The 27,941-nt window shown below is 42.8% G+C and overlaps 2 protein-coding genes across 5 annotated transcripts; one reads left to right on the top strand and one right to left on the bottom strand.

Moving 5' to 3' along the window:
• The first annotated feature begins 1,643 nt into the window (after positions 1-1,643).
• cracd (capping protein inhibiting regulator of actin dynamics) lies at positions 1,644-20,409 on the top strand. Of its 3 annotated transcripts, XM_029000329.1 has the most exons (10): positions 1,665-1,779; positions 6,757-6,883; positions 13,695-13,872; positions 14,255-14,387; positions 14,488-14,643; positions 14,733-14,927; positions 15,032-17,414; positions 17,692-17,882; positions 18,317-18,476; positions 18,573-20,409. In XM_029000329.1, exons 2-10 carry the CDS (start codon positions 6,823-6,825, stop codon positions 18,731-18,733), a joined length of 3,618 nt encoding a protein of 1,205 aa, XP_028856162.1. In that variant the 5' UTR covers positions 1,665-1,779; positions 6,757-6,822; the 3' UTR covers positions 18,734-20,409. The 3 variants fall into 3 exon arrangements, 2 of the variants coding, with proteins under 2 accessions (XP_028856163.1, XP_028856162.1); XM_029000330.1 differs by lacking the exon at positions 6,757-6,883 and having other exon boundaries at positions 1,644-1,779; XR_003751639.1 differs by lacking the exons at positions 18,317-18,476; positions 18,573-20,409 and having other exon boundaries at positions 1,661-1,779; positions 15,032-17,506; positions 17,612-17,741.
• aasdh (aminoadipate-semialdehyde dehydrogenase) lies at positions 20,017-27,941 on the bottom strand. Of its 2 annotated transcripts, XM_029000331.1 has the most exons (15): positions 27,551-27,941; positions 26,754-26,874; positions 26,308-26,606; positions 26,034-26,226; positions 25,297-25,538; positions 25,094-25,200; positions 24,776-24,948; positions 24,372-24,693; positions 24,175-24,293; positions 23,280-23,892; positions 22,937-23,197; positions 22,619-22,782; positions 22,390-22,515; positions 20,960-21,091; positions 20,017-20,867 (listed from the first exon to the last, which is right to left on the bottom strand). In XM_029000331.1, the coding sequence occupies exons 1-15, from the start codon at positions 27,787-27,789 to the stop codon at positions 20,469-20,471; spliced, it is 3,510 nt and encodes a 1,169-aa protein (XP_028856164.1). In that variant the 5' UTR covers positions 27,790-27,941; the 3' UTR covers positions 20,017-20,468. The 2 variants fall into 2 exon arrangements, with proteins under 2 accessions (XP_028856164.1, XP_028856165.1); XM_029000332.1 differs by lacking the exon at positions 22,619-22,782 and having other exon boundaries at positions 20,528-20,867; positions 23,131-23,197; positions 27,551-27,789.

Below are 27,941 nucleotides of genomic sequence, written 5' to 3'. Positions count from 1 at the left end.
GCAACCTTCTGATTACGACCACCACTGAAGCTGTTCTTCATAATGTTACAATAATCAGCTTAAATGAACACCCCTTACCAAAAACCCGAATGGAAATAATGGGGGTCAGTAGGTTACGGTGTGACTCCAGTCATCTGTCCGCGGGGAGGGAGGCGTGGTGGGTTACACACTCACTTATGATGCCAGCGTGCAAAACCAGTAGATCCAAACCTCAAGCAGGCTGGAGCAGAGGTCTAAAGTTATCAGCGGCCTAAATTTAGCTGCTTTTATTTATGTTATATGTTATAATGTGCATATGTATTCTGTTAAAAGAGCACGCTGAGTTATTTTAGAGTAGTTTATCTTGGATTTGCTTGATTTAGTATTCAAGTCACATGAAGGCAAATGTTGTGCCAGCTCTTCTCCCACACACAAGGAACAAGAATAGTGCGAATAATTAGAACAACGTCGACAGCCGACTTCATTGTCCTCTTCACATACTTTACATAGAGGACATTCTCTAGCGTCTTCCAGCACCACTTTATATTTTAAAATGTATGACAATTCAGATAAAATAATTTACTCAAATTTCAAAGTAATTTAAGCAGTACAGTGAACTGATGTTCAATTTGTGGACAAATTAAAGATGTTTGGAAGACACGTTTAATCAAAGCCAGTGGCGAGGAATAAAAAGCCATCTGGGCTGAGATGCTGGGATAGCTGTGCCAGGTGATGTTATGTGCGACAAGTTTCCTTGTGGATAGTGGATTTGCTTCTGCTCCAATTTATTAAGAATGGAGGAATTTCATCAAGGCAACCACGTGGTCTAAAAGAAAACTGGATTCATCAGATCATCTTCATCCATCGCTGCACAATCCAGATATGCAACTCATGTCACGTCTGACCCCGTCACTTATTTCCCAATTAAACAACTTATACAAAATATACAGTAGAGGCCAAAAGTTTGGACACCTTCTCATTCAATGTGTTTTCTTTATTTCCATGACCATTTATGTTGGTAGATTCTCACTGAAGGTATCAAAACTATGAATGAACACATGTGGAGTTACGTACTTAACAAAAAGTGGAGACCTGACCTCCACAGTCACCGGACCTGAACCCAATCCAGATGGTTTGGGGTGAGCTGGACCGCAGAGTGAAGGCAAAGGGGCCAACAAGTGCTAAACACCTCTGGGAACTCCTTCAAGACTGTTGGAAAAGCATTTCAGGTGACGACCTCTTGAAGCTCATCGAGAGAATGCCAAGAGTGTGTAAAGCAGTAATCAGAGCAAAGAAACTAGAATATAAAACACGTTTTCAGTTATTTCACCTTTTTTTGTTAAGTAAATGGTCATGAAAATAAAGAAAACAGTTAAATGAGAAGGTGTGTCCAAACTTTTGTCCTGTACTGTATGTTAAATGTAAACTATAGCTGTAAATGGGAGTATTAAGTCCACTTTTAGCTCATCACGTTGAATAACGGGCATGGGGCGGCTGCCATATGTCCCAGCGCTGCGTGTTAGAATCAGATTCCATAATATTCTTTTTATTATAATTTTTTTTTTTATCCATTTATCACGTCCACGCAGACGGCCGGTCGTGTGCCAGATAGTCGCGGCCTCCGCCACGCCCTCCCGACTCACGTGCAGCTGTGCGCGCGTGCGCGCGCGCGCGCGCGCGTCCGCCGCGAACGGAGCGACTCGGCTCGCGCAGCATCAGCAACACAAAAGAGTGTCGGCGAGCGGCGCGGATGGGGCGATTTCCGAGCGGGGCCAGGCGAGCCGCGTAGGGCGCGACGTGGTAGGGCCTTTCTTCTTCATTCTGCTTCATGTATATAATATATAGAATATATATATATATATATGCACATATGTATATATATATTTTTTTTTTACCGACGCCACGCGAATTTTGTTCTCGATACTGACCTTGTCGTCAGGCGTTACGACAGCCTGTCTGATCAATAGAGGAAGGAGAGAGCGGCGCGTGCTGCGGAATTACAGCGATCATCATGCACGTTCACATCCTCATCCCCTCAGCTTTGAGAATATGCTTGGTCGACACCGCTAACCAGCTGCTTGGCGTCTTATTTTTGGAGCGGTTTAATGGCCACCAGGACCATCAGACGTGACTCCAGTGTGGAGATCGAGCCATATTCGTGTTCATTTGATGGGAGACGACACTGTACCCAGCCACCCCCCCCCCCCCTTCCTCCGTAGCCATCGCTTCGCCCACACCCCATGCTCTCATGGCGTCTACCTGTGGTACAGGCGCATGGCTTTCTGAGTCCAAGGTGCGAGCAAATCTCACTGCATGGCCAGCACTGTCCGCCTTCCCCTGCCGTCCCCCAGACCGAGCCCAATGGCTGCTGGACGGGCAGGAGCATGAGCCACTTACATGGTAGTCCTGGATCGCAGGAGGCATCGTAAATTATGATGCAACTGAAAAGCTTTTGACGAGAATAAAAAAAAAAAGCCAATTAGAATCTGAGCGTCCTTGTCGCCAGTCGTCTGTCGCCTCTCTGCAGTGGTGCCATAACCCGCTTTTAAAGGATGCCATTCGTTTTGTGCACGTTTCCAGAATCAATCCAAACAGTAACGCTTTTTTTTTTTATCGTTTCTGATATCGGTTTGCTGATTCTGAATTCTGCAATAGATAGATGGATAGATGGACTGGCGTGCAGGCAGATCCAATGATTTGTCCAAAGACCTTGAACTTAAGACATTAGACAATTTAGTCCCAGTTTGTGTGGTGGAAACATGTTGCAGGCCACACTGCTAGTTTTACTGTTAAAATTGCAGAGATTAATAATAATGCATAAATAATTGCATGCAGACAACATGCTAACATTTTTTTCCAAATAGGCCTTGGAACATCCTGGCTCCTGCTCCTCTAATTATATATGACAGTATAATCATATAAGTATATTACAAGTATATTAGATAATTGCATTATTATATTGTAGCATTTGTGGTAATAAGTCGAGTAATATTCATTAAAAGTTTGTGTGGTGCCTAGACCTTATTTTTTTGTTGAATCAACTACAGTCAACAATCAAAGAACAATCAGAAACTACCAACAATATAAGCATTATTAAATAAGCATTATTAAAGTGTCCTTCATGTGCCTCAATTAAACCGGAGGGTGAAGTCATTATGGAGTTCCCATGCCTGCCAGAATGCAGTCAGATTAACATGAGGCTCGATAAAGTGTCAGGGTGACCACAACACATCTGCAGCATGTGTTGGGTGGTAGTGTCCCCTGAGCAAGACACTTAACCCTGAGTGTCTCCAGGGGGACTGTCCCTGTACATACTGATTGAAGCTCGTGCTGGATAAGGGCGTGGTATAAAATAAGATAAGATAAACCTTTATTAGTCCCACAAGTGGGAAATTGCACCGTAAATGTAGCACAAGCTGGGCGTTAAACCGTTAGTCTAACACTAACGTACGTCAAAGTGCAAAGTCAGCTCCCCGGCATTCCCACACACGTCGGCAAACTCTTGCTTCCGTCTTCGTACGTTGTTCTCCGAAAAGAACTCACAGTAGGGGGGCTTTTTAACTTTATATTGTTGCTTCCTGCCAACACGCTGCTGTTAACAAGGCGCACGTGCGTTCTATGCTCAGCCTCAGCAGAAATGCCAGACCTGGCGGCATGAAGGACTGCTGATACATATCGGTTCATATTTAGCAGTGCAGCTAGTGTTGGCGCCACATGTCACCATCTACTTTGTTCATTCAGCGGCATGGAGAATGGAGGCACACTGGAAAAAGTGAACAGTGGCTAAACTTCATCTGTCGCACCTAATATTTTAGCATTGTCGCAATGTAAATTACATTAGCACGTAAATTACATTACGCCGTCGCCTGTTTATTTACTTTACGTCAATGGTAAAATACTAGGTGCGACGGATACATAAATTGTGCCAGTGTTCACTTTTTACAGTGCAGATCTTACACATATGGGCATAGTTTATGGATAAAAATATGCATGACTGTAATTGAGTAGTGCGGTGTTTGTAGAAAGGGGCATTATAAGCTGGCGGTGCAGCCTTTTTCACTGCTATCCGTTTGTAAGCGTAGGGAAGTGGAGGGGGCTGTTTGGATAGAATCTTGGATCGAACCTTGTAGAGATGCAAAGATCAAGAAGAATCCACATGATGCCCAGTTGGCCGCTGATAGATCCTACTTCTTTGAACGTTTCTAGTTTATAGGTAGAGGGATGCAGAAATAATACAAAAATACTTAGTGATGTAGTGATGCCGATTGAAAATAGATGCAATAGGTAATGTGTCAATTTAGGGAAAATATGCTCTTTGCTTAGCTAGTTATTTGGCAGCATTGTCATGTATTCAAGAAATATCATTGATATAATGAAGTCCATGTTGTATGGTATGCCACTTTCCACTTTTTATTAGACAAATGCCACTTATGTGAGATTTGTATATGAATAGATCTTAATGCATTAAGAATCTTGGTCTCATGAACTGTGTGATGTTGAAATGGTCTTATCCATAGCATCTGTAACCGGTGCAGAGGTTGCAGGATTTGGCGTCTACGGAGGGACCTCCTGCTCCAGCAGCATTCTATGACTAAGTCTGCTGAGTTTCCTTCTGATGTGTGTGCATTTTGTGGGAGGCTCTATAATTAAATTCCATTGGCAGGTTATATAGCACACCACCAGGATGCGGCCGGAGGGAATAGTTTGGTTCTTTGAAGCACAACACAGCTGAAGAGTAGCCAGCTAGCCAGTTTAAAGCCAGCAGTCAGTTTGAAGATCGCCAAAGTCCCCAGAGACCACAGACAGCACACCATTACAGTTACAATATACACTCACCGGCCACTTTATTAGGAGCAGCTACCCTGTAGGTGCGCACCGAAGGTCTGCCGGAGAACGGGCAGCAGATGGGATGCAGCCTGTAACTTTACACCTTTAATGTGTGCCTATGAAGAAGGTGTAATGCAGACAAACATGTGCACAGTGTGTGTGTTCGGATAAGCACAAATCAATTAAAAGTGGGTGAGGCGGAAGCTAAAGCTACTCGTTGTTATCAGTGACTTTACCGAGACCAGCATGAAGTTGTTATTACATTATTAATGTTATTATTACATTACATGAAACTATCTGTGAAAATACACACAAGCATTGTTACTATTAGTCCCATAAAGACAGCCTGTGCCATTCGTGGGGAAGTCATTTCTGCGGTGTCTAATGGGATTTGTATACATCAAAATCTTCAAAATTCATAACTTTTGCCATTATTTTTCTGCTTTACCATTGTGTCTGTACAGCTTCTCTTGCTCTACAGCTTTAACATGGTATATTTGTTGAGGAAGATGCACACACACACTTGCGGTCAATCCACAACGATAGCTTTTGTGCGTGCTGGACAGCTTGAACTGGTCAATGGAACACTGTTCTCCCCTGCACTGGTTAGCTGGCGGTCAGACAAAGTGTTGCTTTGTTAGCCGTAACAGAGGCCGCCATATAAGCGTCCACACTACCTCACTGAGACACGCTGGAACTCCCTCACACATAGGCACAGCCGCAGCCATCACCACGGCAGACATGTGGGTTCTCACAAGCTTATGTACACATGGAGCCTCTCATATATACTCACAAACACATGAATACAATAATCACTTTCAATGACTTGTAGCAGTAATTAATAATTAGAATAATTAATACTGAATATTAAATGGTAAAATAAGCCATTTCGGTATACAAGCATTTTCAAAGCTTTGGCATCAGAAGGGTATGCATAAATTCAAAGAAGCACACACACACACACACGCACACACAGAGACTCTACATGTCTTACTGCACTTGCGCAGTGTGATACCTGACTCCAGGTAATGCCCCAGTTCCACAGTAACAGTAGGTAGGTGAAATAGCTCTGCACACACTAGCTTACAAACCCATTTACACAGGGACCTATTCTGTGCAGTCACATCAGGACAAAACCTCTGCACGGTAAGACCATAGCCATTTATTAATTTACTTTAAAGGTAGATTACAGGTCCTGCATGAGTTTGGATGCATATGGGATAGGGAAATATGATCTTTTTTTAGACCCCTAAATTTTTAACTGATCAGGAAAAAGCTACATTCATGTAATTCTTGGGACATTTGTGTTGCATGTACAGGCAATGGTATATTAGGTCTATATCTACCTGTGTGTGTAATTGCATGTTTGTTCTGTTAGATGCATACATGTATGTGGTAACTGATCACGCTTCTCTCCTGCTGGCTACTGTACTTGACCCCTTACGTGTTTGCTCTCTCTCTCTCTCTCATTCACCACTATGTTTTTTTCCATTCTTAGAGCATTCTTCAGGTTCAATTCTCTGGTGTGTATAACGTGTCTCTGTCCTGTAGGAACTAACTGTAATGCTATACTGACTCTTTTTGTTGCCATTTTATCAGAGTGTGTCATGTTTGAACTTGATAGTGACATATTTGATCATTCAAAAGCATTCGGCTCTGTACTCTCATTCTCTGTCCAGTTGAGATCTTTGGTTCAACCATCTTCAAAAGGGATGCATCCACATTGAAGGACTCTAAATGCTGATTCAGGAAAACATTTTTTTAATATTGCAAGCATGTGTAATATGATCCCAGATAAGCACTTAGAGTAACATTTCCATCCGTCATCCCTCCATCCATCCTCCACCATAGACATTGACCTAAAACAGGCTGCAGCTTCTAATGATGTGTGTAATAGCCATGTTAAGAAACTGTGTTCACTGTTCTGATCTTTTATGTATTTCTCCAAAGCCGCTCAGGAGCAACAACAGCATTCAACACATTTAGAGAAAAGAAAAGGTGCAGAAGAAGAAGTCAATGTTTCCTAAGGTTTTACTGCAGTGGTGCGCAGCCATATCGAGCTGTGCAGTGGATTTAGGTAAAGGGTCTAACAATGTGCTAGCAAAAGTGCTTCATGTTAGCTAAAGACACTTTGCTTATAGCTATGGTCATTATGCTTTTAATAGCCGTGAAGCAAAACCGTAAGCTTTTGCATTGTGCCATGCAACAAATCATTGCAATTTTATAGTGTTTGTGATGTTTAGTTGATTGTAGAATGTTTAGCCATGCTGAACTGCATTGTGCAGCACTTCACTCGTATCAAGCCTCATTTCATTGATGGTTGTAAATTAGATTAGTTTTTCTTCTTACATAAGTTCAAGGGTGACCAGAATAGCTATTCACTATCTCACTCGTTTTCTATAGCTGCCTAATCCAAATATTGTCCAAGGGTGCTGAAAATTCAACAAAAACATAACAAATGGAATACGATCATTTAAATGACTAAGAATGCAATCATGGGCAGACTATTATTCAGTCATTGATGATTATGTTAAATAGTTTCTCGTGCTTTATTAGAAATATTGGTATATTACAACTGTGAACAATCATGCGTAAGAATCAGTGCTATTTGGCACTTGTATATATGTATACCACAATTTATTTTTCATTTGGACTTAATTCACCTATACTGTACTGTGAAAATAAAAAAATGTAGATTTAGCTTGTGACAATAAATCATCTATGATGAACTGTTCCTTAGCAATGTCATTCAGGCGAAAACCTGTCATGTTGTGACCAGAAACATGAAAAAGCCAAATGATATTTGAAGAGAGTGCCAGAGCATCAGATTGCCTTTATTGTTATATATTGCGGCTTCTGTATATTGCTGCTGGAACTAGCCATGGCGTAAATTATGATCATAGCCAGAGCATGGAATAAAACACGTTTTCTATGCACAGATATGAATGCCTTGCAATGTATGATCCAGAAAAATGTTAGTGTCCTTTGCTTGTAAACTGGACCGAGAGAACGTTTACATTTTTACCCTGAATTATCTGGTCACCCTAGCTGTACTATTGTGTCCCAAGACTTAACCATATCACCTAGCAGTAACAATGAGGAGTAGCACTAAGACTGTAGTCTCTGTAGCTATTGAGCCATGATAACTACTGGACATCTGAGCCATGCCGCCGAGCTTAATGTAATGCTGTGCTATGACACCATGCTAGAGCCCAGAGCAAATTTTCCTATGCCAAGATACACTTGACAATTTGTCACATCTACATAAACAGCTGTATATCGGTAGATGACTCTACAGTTAGTGAATCCACATACGAATGAGGATACACATGAAAAAGTACAAAAATGACAAAAAATAGTCGGGTGCTAAGCCATTGTGACAAAATGCTGCTCTTGATTGTAACATTGTGCCATAGCAATGCTGTAGCTTGTTATGAGTGACTCGCCATAAAATGCACACAGCATTACAGTGATAATGGCATGAGACTATAAAAACTGAGGCGTTTGCCATTTAGTCAGAGCCCCGGTCTCCTGTGCAGTGCTGTTACTGCAGGGCCCTGCGCTGTGATGCTGTCTGAAGCAGCTTCCCATCTAAGGCACCCCTCTCCCCCTCTATCGAGCACATGGCACGGCCCCAAGCTTCTCCCATCCCATCAGCATCTGAGCGCTCCCGTCTGGGCACTGCAGTGCGCACGCTTTCACACACACACACACACACACCTACACATCCAGACATAAACAGATGCAAAACACACTAAGTGACATTTTTGGTAGTTTTATCTAATAAAAAAGGTAGTAATGATAATAATAATAATAATAATAATAAGGGCAATATATTTTTAGATCTGTTGAAATGTATGTGCCTTCAGCTAGAATTTGTATTCATTTGGGGGGGTATGCAGCGCTCATGTTTGTAAAGAGGTTTACTGTCAAAAATTCTGCGCCACCGAGCACATTCACACTGGACAGAGAAAGAGACAATTCTCCACCTCTCTCATATGACAAGATCTTATGAGAGCGAGGGAGAAGTGATGCGATGAATTAGACAGGTAGTGGGCGGGTCCAGGTGGGCCATCTGCACTGCAGCGTGGCCGAGCCACTCAGAAATGCCCCTTGCGTGTCAGCTCACGTTTCCTCTGCTCTCTTGACTCCTCAGCTTATTTCCCTCTATGGACTCCCTCCCTCTTTCTCTCTCACACACACACACATCCACACGTCAGGCTACAGAACCTCACGGCTCACCCCAACTTTTACATTTCTACCACAGACAAAGACCGCCACTACTATGGCGACGGACTTCAAGGAAACTGAGCACAACATGTGTTTAGAGGTAACCATATCCGAGGGCCCAGGTAAACACAGAAAAACATACTTACTTTTGGACCTGACCATAAAGAGACAGCTCTGTTTTGAAACGACTACGTTTCATCAGCTTATTCATTTTCCCGTACATGTTGCTGTCTCTTTAAGGAAGTGCATGGTGTGTCATTTGGGGTTGATTTAAGTCTTGACAGTTTGTAGTATGTGGTGCACAAACTATGTTCTTTTCCAGCGAAGAACTGACGTCTTTTTTACACCACTTCATGGCCTCTGTGACTTTTATGAAGTTTCTGTATGCTGTAGTCCTGGCACACATGTCTGATTGTGTTATCTTGTTTGCAAATGTTCAGTGCCTGTTCAATGCCCTTGGTGACTTTTTTTATTGCATTGTTTGGTTTGGGATATGCTTATAAGGGTATCAAGCATGCATGGAATCCTGGTCCTTCTTTTAACTGTACAAAAGCCCACTTTTTTCCCAATGGAAGGGCATTTCAATAACGGTCATGCACAGCTTGTAATAGTTCTTGTCTGTTTTGCTTCGTGCAGCTGCACAGGGTGGGTGGACAACTAGTGGGTGACACAAGAATTGCTATTTGTTTGCTGTTTTTTTTTTTTTTTTTTTTTTAATGGTTTGATAGAATGTCCCAGTGAGTCAAGTCAAGTCTAATGACATCAGGTTGAGTATACTCTGATATTAAGTGCGGTGTGCTTGGAGTGGTTTAGCGGTGAGTGGGTCAGACACGCTGAATGCGGCTGAGTGCTGTGCGCTTGGCAGAGCTGTGTCCTTTGCGCTTACACGCCTCGGTGCCTGAGCGTGCCTGAGGCCAGGCATTGTGGGCCAGCAAAATCAAGCAGAAGCTGGGGACAAGCTGCACCACAAACAGATAAGCAGGTGAAGTGAACAAGTGAGGAAAATAGACAGAGAGGAAGGGAACAGGAAGCCAGAAGGGATTCATTTTGAGCAAAGATTATGGCTGAATGATAGATTGTCTCTTGGCAAGACTGTGATCCATTTTGGGCAAGGCCCAGACACTGCAATTAGGAGTGAGGTACTGCTGGATAACTCTATAAAGAACTTTTATGGCTGAATGGAATCTGTTATAACGCTCATATGGTGAAGCTGAATGAATTCATTGGCCCAAACAAATCTTCACTGCTGTTGCAGAAGGTGTGTAAATGTGGCAAATTATACTGGTATTTGTATGAATTTGGTATAATCATTTTACAGTAATTGCATGTATAAGAAAACAGATTTTACAGGTAATGGTATGTAATACAGTCTGCCTTTTGTTGTGAGAGTGCTGGTGATGAGTTCATCCTTAAAATATGGAAGAATAAAAGATAAGATAAAAGTCTTATTTGATGGTCACTACCTGCTGAATATGCATGCAAACACACACACACAGACACACACCAAAGAAAAAACACAGTATGTTTCCAACAATGCCTCTGCATAATGACACATTCAATGTGAAACTCCACACGGGTTTCTACTTTTAGACTTGTAAGGGATACCTTTGAAGCCACCAGCACAGGGAGTGTCTGTCTTCATTATGGTTTAGTGGCTTTAAAGTAAAAACACATGGTGACTGCCAGCTGCACTTTTGTCAGCATTTGTCTGGAGTGGACACACTGAAAGACACCCTGTCCAGATGTTAATCATGGACAGCCTGGTGGTTTGTGAGGTGGAGCCTCTGAGGGCTCGTTTTTGCAGCACATTCTTGATCACAGATTCTCGATCTGACCTAGATCGGAGAAATTTGAAGAAGAAGCCAACACCTTGTGTGTCACATTTTGTCACTAACCACTGCAAGCTGTATAGCGTAATACATCTGTTCCTGTCAGGAAAGCAAGGCAGGGAAAAGGATGCAAATGCACGATTCACGAACACAGGGATTTAATAATAAATAGACCGAGCTCAGGGGCCGTCACACAGAAAAAAACAGAAGTGCATGTGAAACGTGCAAAAAGTCGAATGACCAAACTAGTACAGGACATGGCTACATTTATACATGTGCATGTGCGCTCAACCAGGAACACAAGACAAGGCAAAATATGAAATCCCGGTCCGGAGTAACTGGAAATATCTGGAATGTGACAGTACCTTTTGCTTGACAGGTACCATTGTGACAAGATAATCAGTGTCACTTCACCTGACTGGTTTTCATTGTGAAGAATGAACTGAAGTGTATCAATCAATACAAACATTGAATTTGAATCACTGTAATGAGGTTAACAGCAGACAATAAATTCTTATCTAAGAGTAACTCTGTGATATCTTTGTTTAATTATGATTAATATTGTTCTACAAAAATTACTATTATTACTATTTAATTTTTAGAAATGTGTGACCACACTGTGGGGCAGTGGTGGTTAAGGAAGCAGTCCTGTAATCAGAAAGTTGCTGGTCCCGATCTGCCAATGTGCCAATGGGGTACACCTGAATGGGGTACCACAAAGCACCGTCCCCAAACACTGCTACCCGGGCACCTGTCATATCTGCCCACTGCTCACCAAGGGTGATGCCTAAATACAGAGCACATATTTCATGTGTGCTGTGCTGTGTTTCACAATGACAATCACTCCAGGTTAAAGGTCCCCTATTGTGATTTTTGGATAAAAAAATATTTAAGTAACCCACTGGTTCTTCAGAGGCTCATTTTTACGTCCAGTCACCGAGCAACTGCAATGCTTCACACGTTTTTCAAGCCATGAGGGACGGTGGAGTTCCTTATTTAGGGGAGGGGTGGGAAATTCTCTGGGTGGACAAAGCATGAGAAAGGGGATGTAACCTTTCCCCTTATGATGACATAAAGGGAGAAATTCCAGATTTGAGCATCTGAGCTGCCGCTCTCTGAATGGTGAAGCAGAATGACATATCGCCATTCCTAGCCACTTCAGGAACATAGACAGGCTAGGGGAACTCGTATTAATGTTACATAATCTCAATGTGAAATTTTTGTAATAGGGAACCTTTAATTAAAACATTTGGCCAGGCAACTGTTACTATATTAATGTGTAGTTTTAATACTGACTGGAAAAAAATGCTTAGTGGCCACTAAGTCCTCTCAAAGACGGTGATATATTCTGTCCAGTTTATAGCCATATACAGAAAACAGCAAGAAATCAAAGGTCTTCGTCTTATCTCTCTCGCATTGTAAAGTCAGCGTGTAACAAGCTTTCACAGACAGCATCTTATTTTAACAGGTAAGGTGGTTTTAATATTATATCGATTTGTTTGGGAATTGTAAAGTGAAAGTAATGTGTTTGTTTTTGTCTAAAGCCTCTGTTATGTGCTCAGACGTGAATGACATGAAAAATAGAAACACGTACTTGGCAAAGGAACCTGTAAAGAAACGTGTTTATCTGACTGATTTCCTGGTCCTTATGTGTAATATTTCACTGAATGAGAGCATTGATAAATAATAACACGAATTAAGGGAATTATGCAGTTTTTTATTTTGAACACTGTAGTCAATAGTCATTGGCACTTAATGCCCTGTGGATGTGCAATTGATTATTCCACTGAATAATTCATGGCTGTGGAACACCTTAAAACTTTACATACTCCTTGTGGAAAAACACACACATAAGTATGTATATATATACTGAAATGTATTCAGTTTGCAAGTTTGGTCTCTGGAAGTCTGCCGGTGGCAGTACCAAAGTACTTGTAGATATGAGTGTGATTATCAGACGAGGGATTTGTCATTGCCTCACTAAGGCTATGCTTACCAAAGTAGTTAGCAGTGGCAGTGGTGGCCTAGCAGGACAGTGGTGGCCTAGCGCTTAAGGAAGTGACCCCCATAATCAGAAGGTTGCCGGTTTGAATCCCAAGGTGCCACTGAGGTGCCACTGAGCAAATCACTGTCCCCACACAATGCTCCCTGGGCGCTTTCATGGCTGCCCACCAATGATGATGGTTAAATGCAGAGGACACATTTCGTTGTGCCACCGTGTGCTGTGTTGCATTGTATGAGAATACTGAGCAATTTAGTTTTTTAATTGATTGGCAATTTTGGCAGATATCTGATTGAATACTCTCTGGTAGGGTAATGTAGTGGATTAATAATTTAAATACTTAATGAATGCGTCAACTATATACTTGGTTTTGTGGGAGGCATAAATGAATCATTAAAATGGGTCTACTTTAAGTGCCTTTCTCAACCAGTAAATCCCAGCCCAGTGTTCCCTGGGTGAGCCAACTTCTGCCCCTCCCCTATCTGTCATCTGTGTGTGAAGGACTTTTGTGTGCGTTCAGACAAAAGGCAAGAAATATAGTGCAGCTTCCCTGCCCATGTGAAAGAAAACACAGCCCTTTTCATCATAGACCAGTCTATAGACTTCTGTTTTCCTGTCAGACACTTACATATTGTCTCTGTTTCCTCCACAGACATAAACACAAGCAGAGTTAGACTCACATGTGAACACTTCCTCCTATGTCCTCACACATTGTTTCAGTCTACCTGAAAGCCCACATGCTCAAACATGCACACAGAGAACACAGCACATTAGTTCAGTAAGATAATACTCCTGGGGTGTTACAATTCTTTCTACTATTCCTGCAGATCGGAGGCGTCAAGGCAAGTTCCAGCCTTTCCGACGTCTCTTTGGGAAGAAGAAAAAAAGGCACGGTGAGACTCAGAAAGGATTTGATGACACTGATCTCAAACCCAGTCACTCCACAGGGGATGTGTGCAATGGCATGGTCTCAGAAGATGATTCTAATACCAATCAACAATTGCGGTAAGATGCAATTTTGCTTAGTCCATGTAACAATCTGTTGTTATTCGAGGTTCTTTCCTGACAAGTTTGGCCTTATCAGGGCTCTTAGTTTTGCAACTCAAAATCTATAGAAACCGAATGAGAATTGCTGGTGTCTTCCTCTTGTAAGTCGCTTTGGATAAATTAAAGTAGAGTAAAGCAAAAGTAAATACAGTCCTCATAAAATGTGGACATTATTTTGCTGATATATCTTGATAAATGTATTTTTATTAACAGCTCAATCTATTGGCTCTGTTGCCTAGATACCACTCTGCTGTGTATTTTCTATATGTCCCGTTGTCATTTAGTTGGCCCTCCATGTGGTCCTTGGTTTCATATGATAATGCATTTGTAATATTTGCAGGGAGCTAAATCCCCTTGGGTCTCGAGCTCTATCACATGACAGCATCTTCATCCCAGACGATTCTGCTGAGAAACCCAGTGCAGAACAGACCATGTCTCAGGAGAACGTCTCTGATAAAGTCCGGAGCCTGCAGGTAAGTCAGCAGTATAAAATAACAGCAACACATACCATACATATGCAAACAATGGACACATAAGCTGAATAATTAAATTAAATTCTGTCTTTTAATGTAGAAGCAGATAGCTCAAAGTATTAAATTTGGCCAGAAACCTGCCTCATTGAGGAAGAGTGAGGGAGATTCTGGCAGTTCAGATGAGGAGGAGGTTCCTAGAAGCCCACTGAAGGTTTCGGCGCAGGTGGAAGCCGAGCCTGTTGAGTCTGAGTCTAAGGTGCATGTCATTTACCTCAGGTTCTGACCAACAGTATTGTGTATATTGACTTTACTATGGTAACAATGGGCTCACATCCCATTTTCCAGGTTGCTGCACATGGAACGCCAGTGAAATCTCCACGTTCCAAGCGTGTTTTTCCACCTGAAGGCACAATTGAATCCATTAACCTAGATGCTGTGCCCCAGTCTGGCCCACGGTTGGACAACGCAGCAGCCAAACACAAGCTCTCTGTCAAACCCAAAAATCAAAGGATATCTCGCAAACACCACAGATTCACACAGGTATGTGGCAGAAAGAGGCTGAATATTTTATTATATGTAAATCAGGATGTACTTGACCCACGTAACCCACTGTTCAATAAAATATAAAACACTATGTATTCCAGGACCTTCAAGATGTGTCACTTCCAGGGACTGTACACGAGGAGACTGACATTAAAACGCAGGTGGAGGAATCTGAAATACCCAGGGACCACTGCTCCATGACTGCTGGGTTCAGAGATGTTGCAGAACCTCCAGAGAAATCCAAGAAACCAAAACTCCATCAAGAAGAACCATCACAATTAGAGCTGAAGAGGAAGAGAGAGCTAGAGGAACAGGAGGAAAGGAGAAAAGCAGAGGAGCAGAGGCTGGAGGAGGAGAAATTGCATAGGCTAGAAGAGGAGCATAGGAAAAGAGAGCAGGAGGAGGAGGAGAGGAGGAGGCGGAGAGAGGAAGAGGCGAGGAGGATGAAAGAAGAAGAGGAGAAGAGGAGAAAAGAAGAGGAAGAGCGCCAACGCAGGGAGGTGCAAGAGAAAAGGGTAAGGGAAGAAGAAGAAAAAAGAAGGGAGGAGGCAAGAAGAAAAGAGGAGGAAGAGAGAAAGCATCTTGAAGCTGAGTACCTTCGTTTGGAAAAAGAGAGGAAACTTAAAGAGGCTGAAGAGGCAGAAAGAAAGAAGAAAGAGGAGGAGGAAAAACTCCTGGAGCTGCTGGAGAAGCAGCGAAGGGAAGAGGAGCGAATTTGCGAGGAAGAAGAAAGAAAGCGGCAGGAGGAAAAAGAGGCTGAGATGAGAAGAAGAGCTGAAGAAGAAGAGAGGATGAAGGAAGAGGCGATAAAAAGACAGCAAGAGCATCACGAGAGTGTTTCAGAGGGCGATAAGGTGGAGAGCATCTCTGACCCCCTGGAGTGGAAGAGGAAAGCAGAAGAGTTAAGATGGAAGGAGATGGAAGATCGACAGCCATTCACTTTCAAAGTCTCATCTGGGGAGAAGCAGATCCTCTTCCAAAAGGTCAACTTGACACCCGTCACACCAGCCTCCAGTCAACAAGGTGCCACCTCTTTTGAATCCAGAGAGGGAGCAAAAGCCTCAGCACCTGCTGGTCAGGAATCACCAACTCTTTCTTCATCCCTCTATGTGCCCCACACTGCTATCCTGGTTACAGGAGCTCAGTTGTGCGGTCCTGCGGTAAACCTAGACCAGATCAAAGACACGGCATGCAAGTCTTTACTTGGTTTGTCTGAGGACAAGACAGTCTTGGCCTCAGTGCAACAGCCTAAGAGCAAGTCATCGCCAGAACGAAAGTCTGGTAAAGCGAAGTCCCTGAATGAGTCTTCCTTAACTTCAGATAAGTCTAGTGCTGCAGTGCTGGCAGAATGGGCAAGCATACGATCAAAGATCTTTAAAGGCGCAGAGGATGGGAAATATCAAAACTACCCAGAGCCTGCGCAGAGCCGGAAGCAAGACCAGAGCAGACCCACGAGCGAAGATCAGTCTCAATTCCCACACACCAATCTGAGAAAGACTATGTCTGCCAGTGCCAAGTTCTCAATCACCCCAGCGAGGAAAAAGTTTGGAGACTCCAATAGGAACTCAGAAATATTAGCACAAGAGGATAAAGAAGAAAAGAAGATAGAACCGTCCTCCCCAGAACCAGTAGGACCCTCGTCTATCTCCTCTGTCAAGACCCAAAACAGGGGGAGCAAATCTGTTCGAATTGCAGACAGTGCTGAGGAGTGCATGTTTGCCAAAGATCTGCCCTCGTTCCTAGTGCCCAGCCCACCCCATGGATCACCAAGATTCCATAGGCCTGATACAGAAGTCTTAAGTCAAGCCAGTTCAGAAGGTTCTAGCTCTGAAATCAGGGATGGGAGTGATCAAAAGGGACAGGCCAGTGAGGAGTTACCATCTCCATTTGGGATAAAGTTAAGAAGGACAAACTATTCCCTTCGCTTCCATAACGAGCAACCTACAGAAAAGAGAAAGAAGAGATACAGTGCTGGAGATAATTTTGATGGTGTTCCTAAACCGCTCACTCCTATTGATCCAGACTCTGACTCTCCAGTATTCTTAGATAGGTCCAGCCCAACATCCCCACTCCGAGAGAGTGCTGAGAACAAACAAACGTCTGATTCCTTTTCCAAAATTGGGAAATATCCAGTTGCCTCAATTTCCAGTGAAGGTGAACAACCCATCTCTAAAGCCCAACTGTACCAGAAACCGGTCACCAAATTCTCAGATAGAGCCACCCCAACACCTTCTCCACCTTCTACGCTCCTCACAGGGGGCAGAGGGGTTCCTGGTGACAGCTCACTGGACCAGAGGAAGGAAGTGGTCCATTTGGACTCTGGTGAAGACCACAGTGATGAGACGAATCATGCCCCAGAATCGGTCCAGACACAGAAAATCAGCCAAGGAGAGGAGGAGCCAAAGGAGAAAAAGTCATTTTTCCCGTCCATTAGCATTCCATGGAGGGAGAAAACAGACAGGAAGACAGAGCTTATCAGACGAGGTGAGTGATGCCTTTCAGGACAACATCTTATGAAAGTCACAAATGTTTGAATGGCTTTAGGGAGTGCTGTCATTGTGCCAGTCTGTTCTTCTTGTCTCATTCAGCATGACTGACACCTGAATACTGTATGCCTTGATAAGTATGTTTAGAAGATCGAGGGAAGGGTGAAATATTCATGCTGTTTTATCCAACATCTGTGAGGGAAAAATACATATTTTTTTCTGCAATTAGGTAACATTGTTGGTAGTGCAGTATAATGAATGTTTTTGTCCTGCAGAAAAACCTTCTTTGCAGAGCAGGCATTCGCTGGATAGCTCAAAAGTGCAAGAAAAGGAGGCAGCACCTCTGTGGATCACACTGGCCTTGCAGAAACAGAAAGGCTTCAGGGAGCAACAACAAAGCAGAGAGGAACGTAGGAACCAGAGGGAAGCCAAACTGGCAGAAAAACAAGCCAGAGAAAAAGAGAATGTACGTTACTTCTGTATCTGATATGTCTACTACGGCCATACAATCCATCTTCAAAAAGCCCTTATCCAGAGCAACTTACAGTCAGTAGTTACAGGGACAGTGCCCCTGGAGACACTCAGGGTTAAGTGTCTTGCTAAGGGACACAGTGGTATTAAGTGGGGAAACCTGTGACTTTGTGGTTTTCCTGTTCGTAGGCTGGTTCATCGAGTGTCTAACCCCCAGGCTGCTACCATTTCAACAGTCACATTTTTCTGTAATTCGATACCACACAATTCGTTAATTCATTAAACTGACAGTATTATATTATAGTAAAAAATTTAAATGTAGAGTTAGAATGTGACTTTAGTTCATTATGTTTTTGGAAACCTTGATATCCATCATGACATGAACGTGCCAAGCAGGTCTGAAAATTCAAATATTATTGTCTTTTAAAGAGTGGGTTAACCAGTCCCATGGAGGGTAAAGGAAATGGCAACACCACACCACCCAAACCTCAGACTCCTGAAGAAGGCAAGAGACCAGACACCCTGCTGGCCCGTTTTGAGCGCCGTGACAACCTGAAGAAGGCCAACACTCTACCTAGTTCAGTCACAGGTATGTTAAAGAACAAGCCATGGCCACCGGCCCACCTTGATGTAATACAATGACAATTATATTTTATTAGTGTTAAGCGCAATTTTTTTTTTTAAGTTGAAATCACAGACCTGACACCATCCCCACCTGCAGTGAAGGAGGTATCCAAGCGCTTCCCCCCAGGCGACTCTTCACAAGTGTCCACTGAGCCAGCCTGGCTTGCCCTGGCCAAGCGCAAGGCCAAAGCCTGGAGTGACTGTCCTCAGATTATCAAGTGACCATTGAAATACGAACTTCACTGAGCAAATAACATAACGTCCTGCTTCTCTTCAACACTGCTGTCAAGCAGGCTTGAACCACAATCCTTTACCGTCTTTGCCAGCTTCACCATCGCCAAATATTGAAAAAAGCTCATCTGTCTACACTTTTTGGTGTGTGTTCCACACGGCGAATGTTCACTGACTACAGTGTTAGTTTTTTTTTTTATCACTATTGTTAAGCATCACTGAACTACTGAACTACATAACTATGTCTGATTAACTGGCTAACCATGAGGTTATGTGCCATTGAAAAAGATTTTTTGAATTGAACATGATTTTTTTTTTGCCTTGTTGAGTGCATGTACATGTTCATAACTCGCAAATGTAACCCAAACATAAGACATTTGAAGGATATTCCTGTTAGTTGCTCATAGCTTAATATTTGTAGATTTGTAGTATGAGTAAGGAGATGGATCTGAATGGACTCCAGAAAGTTGTGCCAGTGTTTACAATGAGCAGATGGCTTAGCAGGATGCTGCCTTCAGGGTACTTTACAAACACTTATATATAAATACAGACATGTTATCCACATTGAGTATGAACCCAATACCAGCAACCAATTAATGCCATGTTCTGAACAATCCACTGACAGCAGCTACTCGCATTCACAACGTAACCAGCCCCTGAAGTATGTTCATACATAATGCATGTTCACACAATACTAAGCAAATTAACTTAATTTGGGAACATTGTTTCTGTTTGTCACACACCTCCAGGATCATTGTAAGACTGTGCAAGCATGAAAAAACTTTTTTTTTTTTATTATTGCACATTCTGGCCTGTTACCGCTATAAACCTTCAGTTCATGCAAACACTTCTAAATACTGTTACCTAAGAACAGAACAGAATTAAAAATGATTATTCTCACTGTGTCCGTGAAGACTGTGATTACTGTTGCTGAAGATCTTGTGAAACTCACCAGGCTTATAATTAGAGGTCACCTCGTTGAGCGAATTAATCCAACCTCCTTCGCACCATGTGGCTGCAGTGAATGCCAGTGCTCAAAACTGCTGCTGGTTGCTTGGTCTGAGGACCGAGCTGTCTTTTTCCACAGTGTTCAAACACTCTGAGCTGAGTGTTTCTCCCAGGGTTTAAAACGACTGCTTGCTTGCTGTAATACACATACTGTTCTCCTGTTGTAGCGTGTGCTAGCTGCTATTGTATCACACTCAGAATAAAAAAATGTAAAAAAAATTATCATAACACAGAACAGTGATGAAAGATCAAAACAAAGCCACAGGTTCAATGAACTGGTTCTGAGAACTTTATTCAAGCTGGTTTTCCTCTGTGGAACTCTCTGTTCCTTTCTAGAAGACCATTCTGGCCTTTGATCTCTTCGTGTGAATTCAGTCAGAAAATATCACTAAAATGCAGTTTTGCCATTCTAATAGCTTTGGATGGCAAGGCCACTACAATAGATTTGCCTGTAATGTAATGTTCTGTATGTATGTATGTATTTATGTAGGTATGTATGTATGTATAGAGTTGTTTTCACATGAACTTGGCTCTGATAAATACCCCCTATGCGCAGTAGCTTTTGTCACTTTGTTTCCCCTTTGGTCGTGTGCAATAGTGTAGTGTAAACAGTGATGTATGTAACATGTAAACAAATAAAAAGAATAAGTTGTTGATAACTCTTCGGTTCCACTGATAATCATTAATATATACACATTATATATATTAAATAGCATTTTTATAACCTAAAAGAGTCCTCTTTGCTGTTCAGGTCTAAGCAGTAAACATAGTCATTTCGACAGCCAATCACAAGCATGTGCTCCCATACCACCGGCGAAGAAAAAAGCTCCCCAGAGAGGGAGGCAGAAGCACACACAGTGCCATCCTCCGCATTCAGGACCCAGACGGTCCCATCTGTTGAGGCCAGAGCCACTAATGTTCCCTGTCCTCTTGGAGACTCAAAGACAAAAGGGGTGGAGAACACCTTCCCTGTAGTCTGGAACTTCCACACCAATGAACCATCTGTGCAATTGAGGCAGTACACACAGCCGTCATGTGACCCACAAACCACCCTTGGATTTGATGATGTAACACATGGTGATGAGAAGACTGGACCACTTGTAGCAAACTGCCACAACTGGGGAAAAAAAACAATTATAAAGAGTTTTTTTTGTACATTAAAGTACAGAAAAGAACCACAAATCCCACACATGCACAGACTTTTCTTACCATTGCTCCCTTATGGTTGAATCCATTAATGCTTCCATCCACAGAGCCAATAAAAACACAGCTGTTGGAGCATTGTGGGGATGAAAAGAAAGGGACATCTCTGGAATATGTCCAAATTGGAACACCACTGACCTGTGTTATAATGAAATAGAATAATAAATAAAAGAAATATTAATATAAAGAAAATAAATTGTGCACTGTTGTCCCCTCATATCTAGCCAAAAAACAGGTAAATCCAAAAAAATCCTTTTTTGTATGAGTGCATTCAATTTGCACAATTCCACGGGGAAGTAATGGCCATGAATTTGCATTTATTTGTGGGTAACTGATCGGTAATGTGTAACTGTAACTTGTGAATGGTTCTGCTGTCTAGTTGTGCAGCAGTACACACAAATCGGTTGTTAAATTGGTCAATTAGAACAGAAGTATTGGCATACCTGGTCATCATGCCTACAGGATTTTTTATGACATTTCATTCTAAAATGCACTGGCACCAGAGCTAGGCTGGTTCCCTCTGTAACAGTTTCCTTTTTTCTGCGAAGAAATCTGTAGTGCAAAGGTTTGCCTGAGATCACCATAAAGCAGCCGGGAGATTCAGACTGCACCAGCAGCAGCCCTGCTCAGTTCGAACACCTCTCATCATATCATATCATATCATATCTTATATATATGAGAGAGAGGCACACACACACACATACACACACAAACACACTCACACAGTACAGACCAAAAGGTGGACACACCTTCTTATTCAATGTGTTTTCTTTATTTTCATGACCATTTACGTTGGTAGATTGTCACCGAAGGCATCACAACTATGAATGAACTTATGTGGAGTTATGTACTTACCAAAAAGGTGAAATAACTGAAAAACATGTTTTATATTGTAGTTTCTTCAAAATAGCCGCCCTTTGCTCTGATTACTGCTATTCACACTCTTGGCATTCTCTCGATGAGCTTCAAGAGGTCGTCACCTGAAATGCTTTTCCAACAGTCTTGAAGGAGTTCCCAGAGGTGTTTAGCACTTGTTGGCCCCTTTGCCTTCACTCTGCGGTCCAGCTCACCCCAAACCATCTGGATTGGGTTCAGGTCCGGTGACTGTGGAGGCCAGGTCTCCACTTTTTGTTAAGTACATAACTCCACATGTGTACATTCATAGTTCTGATGCCTTCAGTGAGAATCTACCAACGTAAATGGTCATGACAATAAAGAAAACACATTGAATGAGAAGGTGTGTCCAAACTTTTGGCCTGTACTGTGTGAGTCATATATATATATATATATGTGTGTGTGTGTGTGTGTGTGTGTGTGTGTGTGTGTGTGTGTGTCTTCTTAACAAGAATAGAAAACAAGTTAATCGTCTTGTGGCGGACCCTTTCCTGTGTGGCCTGTCAATTATGTACTGTGTGAAGCTCGAGATGCACACATACTGAGTTAAGACAGAGGAGACGTCCATGCAGTGTAGCAGCATACAGCAGCTGGAGAGGAGGGTGAAGGCAAGGAGAAGAGAATATCGCACCCCCCAAACCATTCTGCTTCCACATGCATTTCTTTGCCTAAAACAAATGCAAAGTGGCAAAACCAAAAAGATGTTAATAGTAACTGTTTGTAACAAATTTTTTATTTTTTTTTTAGGTATAGTCACAACTGAAAAATTACCAGGGAGTCCAGTGCATATATATGGCCATCATGTGACCCTATAATGATGAGGCCAGTGACATAGTCTACAGTTGGACAACTCTTTACCGCGTCCCCAGTCTTAAACGTCCACCATGTCTCTCCTGAGTCCACACGTAAGAAGTACACCTGTCCATCATAGCAACCTGTGGAATCAGGTTTTCCATACTGAGAATCGTACTACTTAATATCGTCGATAAGCAGTTACAGTATAGCGATGTTGAAGTCCTGCCATGAATCACCAAATAATTAGCCACATGCTCAATGGAAAATCCATGATAAATATTCCCAGACACTAACCCACAACTACCAGTTTTCCACACACAGAGATGGCAGCTGAAGACTCCAATCTGTCACCCAGCACACGCTCCCACCTCACAGCTCCACTGGTCAGCTCCAGTGCCTGCATCCTATGGGAGTGGGATCCTACAAACACAGTGGCGGTGTGGCTGGATCCATGCTCCACAAGCAGAACCGGAGAAGCATCCACGCACCTGCCTGTATCTGAGCTCCACAGGACCCTCAGGGAGAGACCTCTTCTAGCCATATCAGTTCCTCCCTCTGAAGACAGGGAGAACATAATAAAAAGTTCTGACAACCTTTTCTGGTCTAACAAAAAAATACATCTTCAAAAGGTTCTCACCCTGTAAACTTGCATCATTACTTGAGGGTAAAATGTCTTTAACACACTTTATGGTAAAGGTGGAGCGTGTTTTTGATATGGTTCTTTCTGATACAGTGGAACTGGGATTTGAGTTGAAATCTTCAGTCGTTTTGTGTCCTTCAACCTGGAAAGACTTGGATCTTGTTGCTTGCTCTGCTTTTAGATTATCACTGCAAACAGTGTTGTCAGAGTAACCAAGCTTGATAATTTCTCCTGCTCTGCGTACCACATATCCCATAAGCATACTATTAAAGTGAAGAACACCTTCCACAAGTGTCTCAGGTGCTGTTGTGGAGGGTGGTGCATGAATTTGTTTTTTAGGAAGCACACTGGAAGAAGAGCCTTCATGTTTTCTCTTAGAAGGGACCTGTGGGTCTAAGCCTGCTTCTGTGAAGATCGTTGCCATAGTGATATGATTCCAAATATCTGAGTAAGATCCATCAAGTATGACCTCCAAAAGTCCCGCCGAATTTGTTCCGGTAGCAATATTAATATTTTGGTGAAAACGCAGGGCCTGAAGTGAGTCTCCTCCACTCAAGAGGAAGTGGGAATCAGGCTGGATCCTCACATCTTCCGCCAGACCAAGAGTCTCCTAAAAAAGATGCTTTCTTTAACAAATATATTTAATTAAATGAAAATGCTGCAATAATTCAGTACATTAAATGTCGATAGCAACAGCACCACCCGGTGGACCAAATTTGTATACAAAAATATTGATATTTGATGTCCCTGTATCGATACAATATCACCATGTAAAATATCGCAGTATATTGCGAGATATATTGCTAACACCCCTAAAAATTACCCTGTGGTTTAACTGAATTATTTTAACTATATTTTATAGAATACTGTGTAAAAACTCTGAAATACGTACCTTCCAGAGTTTCGCTAGGATTTCTTGCAAATTGTCCAATGTCAGATTTTCTTGTTGAATTCCAGTGTTCTGTCGTTGTCGCTCATATTCCATCTTTAACTCATTCATTGCCACTTTACCTACAAAACCCAAAATACATGTTATGCTATACGAACAACTCACGAACATCTGTCACTCCAGGGCAGACCTGGGCTTACCATGAGTAGTGAGGGGCAGACTTGGGACAAGCAGCACAGTGTCTGGGATACAGTTGCTGGACAGAACGTGAGACAACCTGCGCTGGATCTTCCTCTGAAGGTCTGCAAATAGAAGGGCACTGGCATTTGGAGATATGCCATGCCGATTCATTGGTAAAAGAACTGAATCTCCTCGAAGGTCGGCATGCTCTGAAGCCTGGTCTCTGTGGTGGATGTTCCGGGAGGCAGTGGTTCCTAAATATGGGACAATAAAGGCCACTAGCCTACTGCCCTCACACAGGTCCACTGCACATGTTTCCACTTCGGCCAAACTTTCCACCACCTGGGACAGAGAAAAGGAAGTTGAGAAATGCATTTGTAGTGTCAGGGGAGCCAATATGTGATGAACTCATGTGCTTTCCCACCTGTTGCACTGTGTCTAGGTGCACCTGCTGCCCATGCCTTTTGACTAGTCGGTCCTTCCGGCCAAGGTAGTAGAGCTGACCGTCCTTCACAAGCACCCAATCCCCAGATGCACGCATCATACCAGGGGTCACAGTTACCTCGCCATCCAGTAAACACACTCTCTCTCGTCCACCTGTGCGCACAGCAATTGGAATTCATTCATCTGTTCCTTTCAGAAAGTAGCATAACTAGGCGTAACTCGTTTATTTAAAAAGCCAATTAAATTCTGCAGAAAATGCACCATATGACATGATTTCTACATTTACAAAAACGCTCACCTATGAACAACTGTCCCTCTCCTTCTGTGACCAGACATCCCTTTTTATCTCTGACTTCAACCTCAGTGCCATCCAAAGGCGCCCCAAGGGGAACTGAATCTGTAGTTCTAGCAAAAGATAAATAAGCATAATTACGGACAACCGAGTAACACCAAAGAGCAGCACTCCTTGGCCCATTAATAAACACATATGAAGGGACTCACGTGTGGTCTGATGTCAGCACACTCTCTGGGATTCGATGGTAAGTGGCCCAGCATGACACCTCTGTGGTGCCATACAGGTTGAAAATGAGCGTATGGTTTCCCTCCTGTCTCCAGCTCCTCAAGATTGCAGGGGAAGGGCAGACCTCACCGCCCAGAGCTAAAACCCTCAGTGACGAATCAGGTGACAGCACCACCTCCTGCAGGACATGCCTTCCAAAACGTCGAAGCAAAGTGGGTGTGGCCTGAGAAAGAAGAGTTCAAAGAGCACTGAGGAAAAATAGTTTTATTGCCAATTCACGCAGGGATGCATGATTCTTTTTAAAGTGAAGTGATTGTCACACGTGATACACAGCACACAGTGAAATTTGTCCTCTGCATTTGACCATCACCCTGAGTGAGCAGTGGGCAGCCATGACAGGTGCCGGGGAGCAGTGTGTGGGGACGGTGCTTTGCTCAGTGGTACCTCAATGGTACCTTGGCAGATCGGGATTCGAACCAGCAACCTTTTGATTACGGGGCCGCTTCCTTAACCACTAGGCCACCACTGCCCCTTGATTCCATTAGCAGGACATGAAAACGTATAAATATTAATAAGAATGTGATATGTCTGACGAAGAAAAGTGTAATTGAATTATAGGGTAATACAGTGTAAATGCTGAAAGTGTATTAAGATATATCACTAAGCTCATACTCAGAATGGTTGGCTGTTGGCTGAGAACAAAGTTCGATGTTCTGACCTGTAAGACAGTGGTTCTGTGGAAATTGAACAGCACCCGAGCCAGCCGTGAGGGCATTCTCTTTATGACGGTGTGGACTATTAACAGTTGAGCTCCCGCTGAGAGAGCCAAGAACATTTCCACAACGGAAGGATCAAATGTGAGGGGTGATGCCAGGAACACAGTATCACTAGGGGTTATTTGGAATAGGAATCTGTGAAATTAAAGCAAAGAACAGCACATAATCAGATTTAAATATACAAAAATAAAACAAGGGAATGAAAATGTATACCACCTTAGATGTTGTATGTTAGGCACTATACACTGGTGTGGAACTTTTACAATCTTGGGAAGTCCTGTTGTACCAGATGTGTGAAGGACATAAGCCAGCCGCATCTGGCTTGTTGTCTCTGACGCTGATGAATGACTCTCATTTTTATGTCCTGTCTGCACCTGCTCACATCCAGTTTTCAATAATGCCTTCTCGGTGGTGCTAGAAATCATGCTCTGCATTCTCACTAGGGCAAGATTCTGCTCTGGCCACTCTGCAGAAATCTCCAAGGTGAGACTGCTGGAATAATTGGCTTGAAATTGCTGCGGGATTGAAGAAAGGAACGCGAAACCGTAAGACGGAATACAAACTTCGTGTGATGTTTAGTTTCATGCAGATAGCCACCACAGTCAATAAGCCATGAAAAAAATGTTTTATTAACTGAAAGTGGAGTTTAACTACATCCTTACTTGCAGAAGGTCACACTGAACGAGGCAGAATGACAGATTACAAAGGTTCACAATTCTGAGAGTCTGTGCTGGGGATGCTTCAGGGTTGAGGGGTAAATATGCAGAAGGCAATTGAAGAATACTGTTGAAAAATCGATGCATTAAATACAATGGAAATGCACCAATATACATACATACATATACATACACACACATATACATACATTCATATACAGTACAGGCCAAAAGTTTAAACACATCTTCTCATTTAATGTGTTTTCTTTATTTTCATTAAATTTAAAATTTGAAAGCATCAAAACCATGAATGAACACATGTGGAGTTATGTACTTAACAAAAAGTGGAGACCTGGCCCCCACAATCACCGGACCTGAACCCAATCCAGATGGTTTGGGGTGAGCTGGACCGCAGAGTGAAGGCAAAGGGGCCAACAAGTGCTAAACACCTCTGGGAACTCCTTCAAGACTGTTGGAAAAGCATTTCAGGTGACGACCTCTTGAAGCTCATCGAGAGAATGCCAAGAGTGTGTAAAGCAGTAATCAGAGCAAAGAAACTAGAATAAAAAACATATTTTCAGTTATTTCACCTTTTTTTGTTAAGTACATAACTCCACATGTGTTCATTTATAGTTTTGATGCCTTCAGTGAGAATCTACCAACGTAAATGGTCAAGAAAATTAAGAACATTGAATGAGAAGGTGCGTCCAAACATCTGGCATGTACTGTGTGTGTGTGTGTGTATATACACACACACGTATATATACATACATATATACAAAACCCTAATCCTACATTCCTACCCTAGTATCCACTGTGGAAGATTGATGTTAGGTTGGCAAAACAGTCCCAATATGTGGCTGTTCACCACGCCGTGCTTTCGCAGACAGGCTGTTAATTCGTTCCCTGAGGAAAGCAGCTCCTCGTAAGTGACCGACGATCCGCCACTGTCGCTGTCACTGCCGCTGTCGAACATGACGGCTGTCCTGCCGCTGTGCAGGCGCGCCGCCTCCCGCACCATCTCATGCAACGTGGCCGCCATGTGCTGACAGCGCCGGTCCCTGATCTCAGTCCAGCATCCACACGGCGAGAGAAGCCCGCTCCATTCGCGTAGCTACGTCTTTCCTGCAAACCACCAGTCACGCAAACTCGACGCGGCAACGAATTCCCCCGCTTGTCGCGCTGTAAGTGACG

This window comes from Denticeps clupeoides, chromosome 13, assembly GCF_900700375.1.
Source record: "Denticeps clupeoides chromosome 13, fDenClu1.1, whole genome shotgun sequence".
In the NCBI taxonomy this organism is placed as follows: Eukaryota; Metazoa; Chordata; class Actinopteri; order Clupeiformes; family Denticipitidae; genus Denticeps; species Denticeps clupeoides.
This window is presented reverse-complemented; position numbering and strand designations above follow the sequence as displayed.

What these genes read in the sequence shown, in the direction of transcription:
- cracd (XM_029000329.1), top strand. Translation starts at nt 6,823, where the DNA reads ATGTTTCCTAAGGTTTTACTGCAGTGGTGCGCAGCCATATCGAGCTGT. An exon ending in CTGTTGAGTCTGAGTCTAAG is followed by an intron (nt 14,644 to 14,732) that starts GTGCATGTCATT and finishes CCCATTTTCCAG; the next exon opens with GTTGCTGCACATGGAACGCC. An exon ending in GACAGAGCTTATCAGACGAG is followed by an intron (nt 17,415 to 17,691) that starts GTGAGTGATGCC and finishes TTTGTCCTGCAG; the next exon opens with AAAAACCTTCTTTGCAGAGC.
- aasdh (XM_029000331.1), bottom strand. Translation starts at nt 27,789, where the DNA reads ATGGCGGCCACGTTGCATGAGATGGTGCGGGAGGCGGCGCGCCTGCAC. An exon ending in TCCTAGCGAAACTCTGGAAG is followed by an intron (nt 23,893 to 24,174) that starts GTACGTATTTCA and finishes CATCTTTTTTAG; the next exon opens with GAGACTCTTGGTCTGGCGGA. An exon ending in TAATGATGCAAGTTTACAGG is followed by an intron (nt 23,198 to 23,279) that starts GTGAGAACCTTT and finishes CCCTGTCTTCAG; the next exon opens with AGGGAGGAACTGATATGGCT.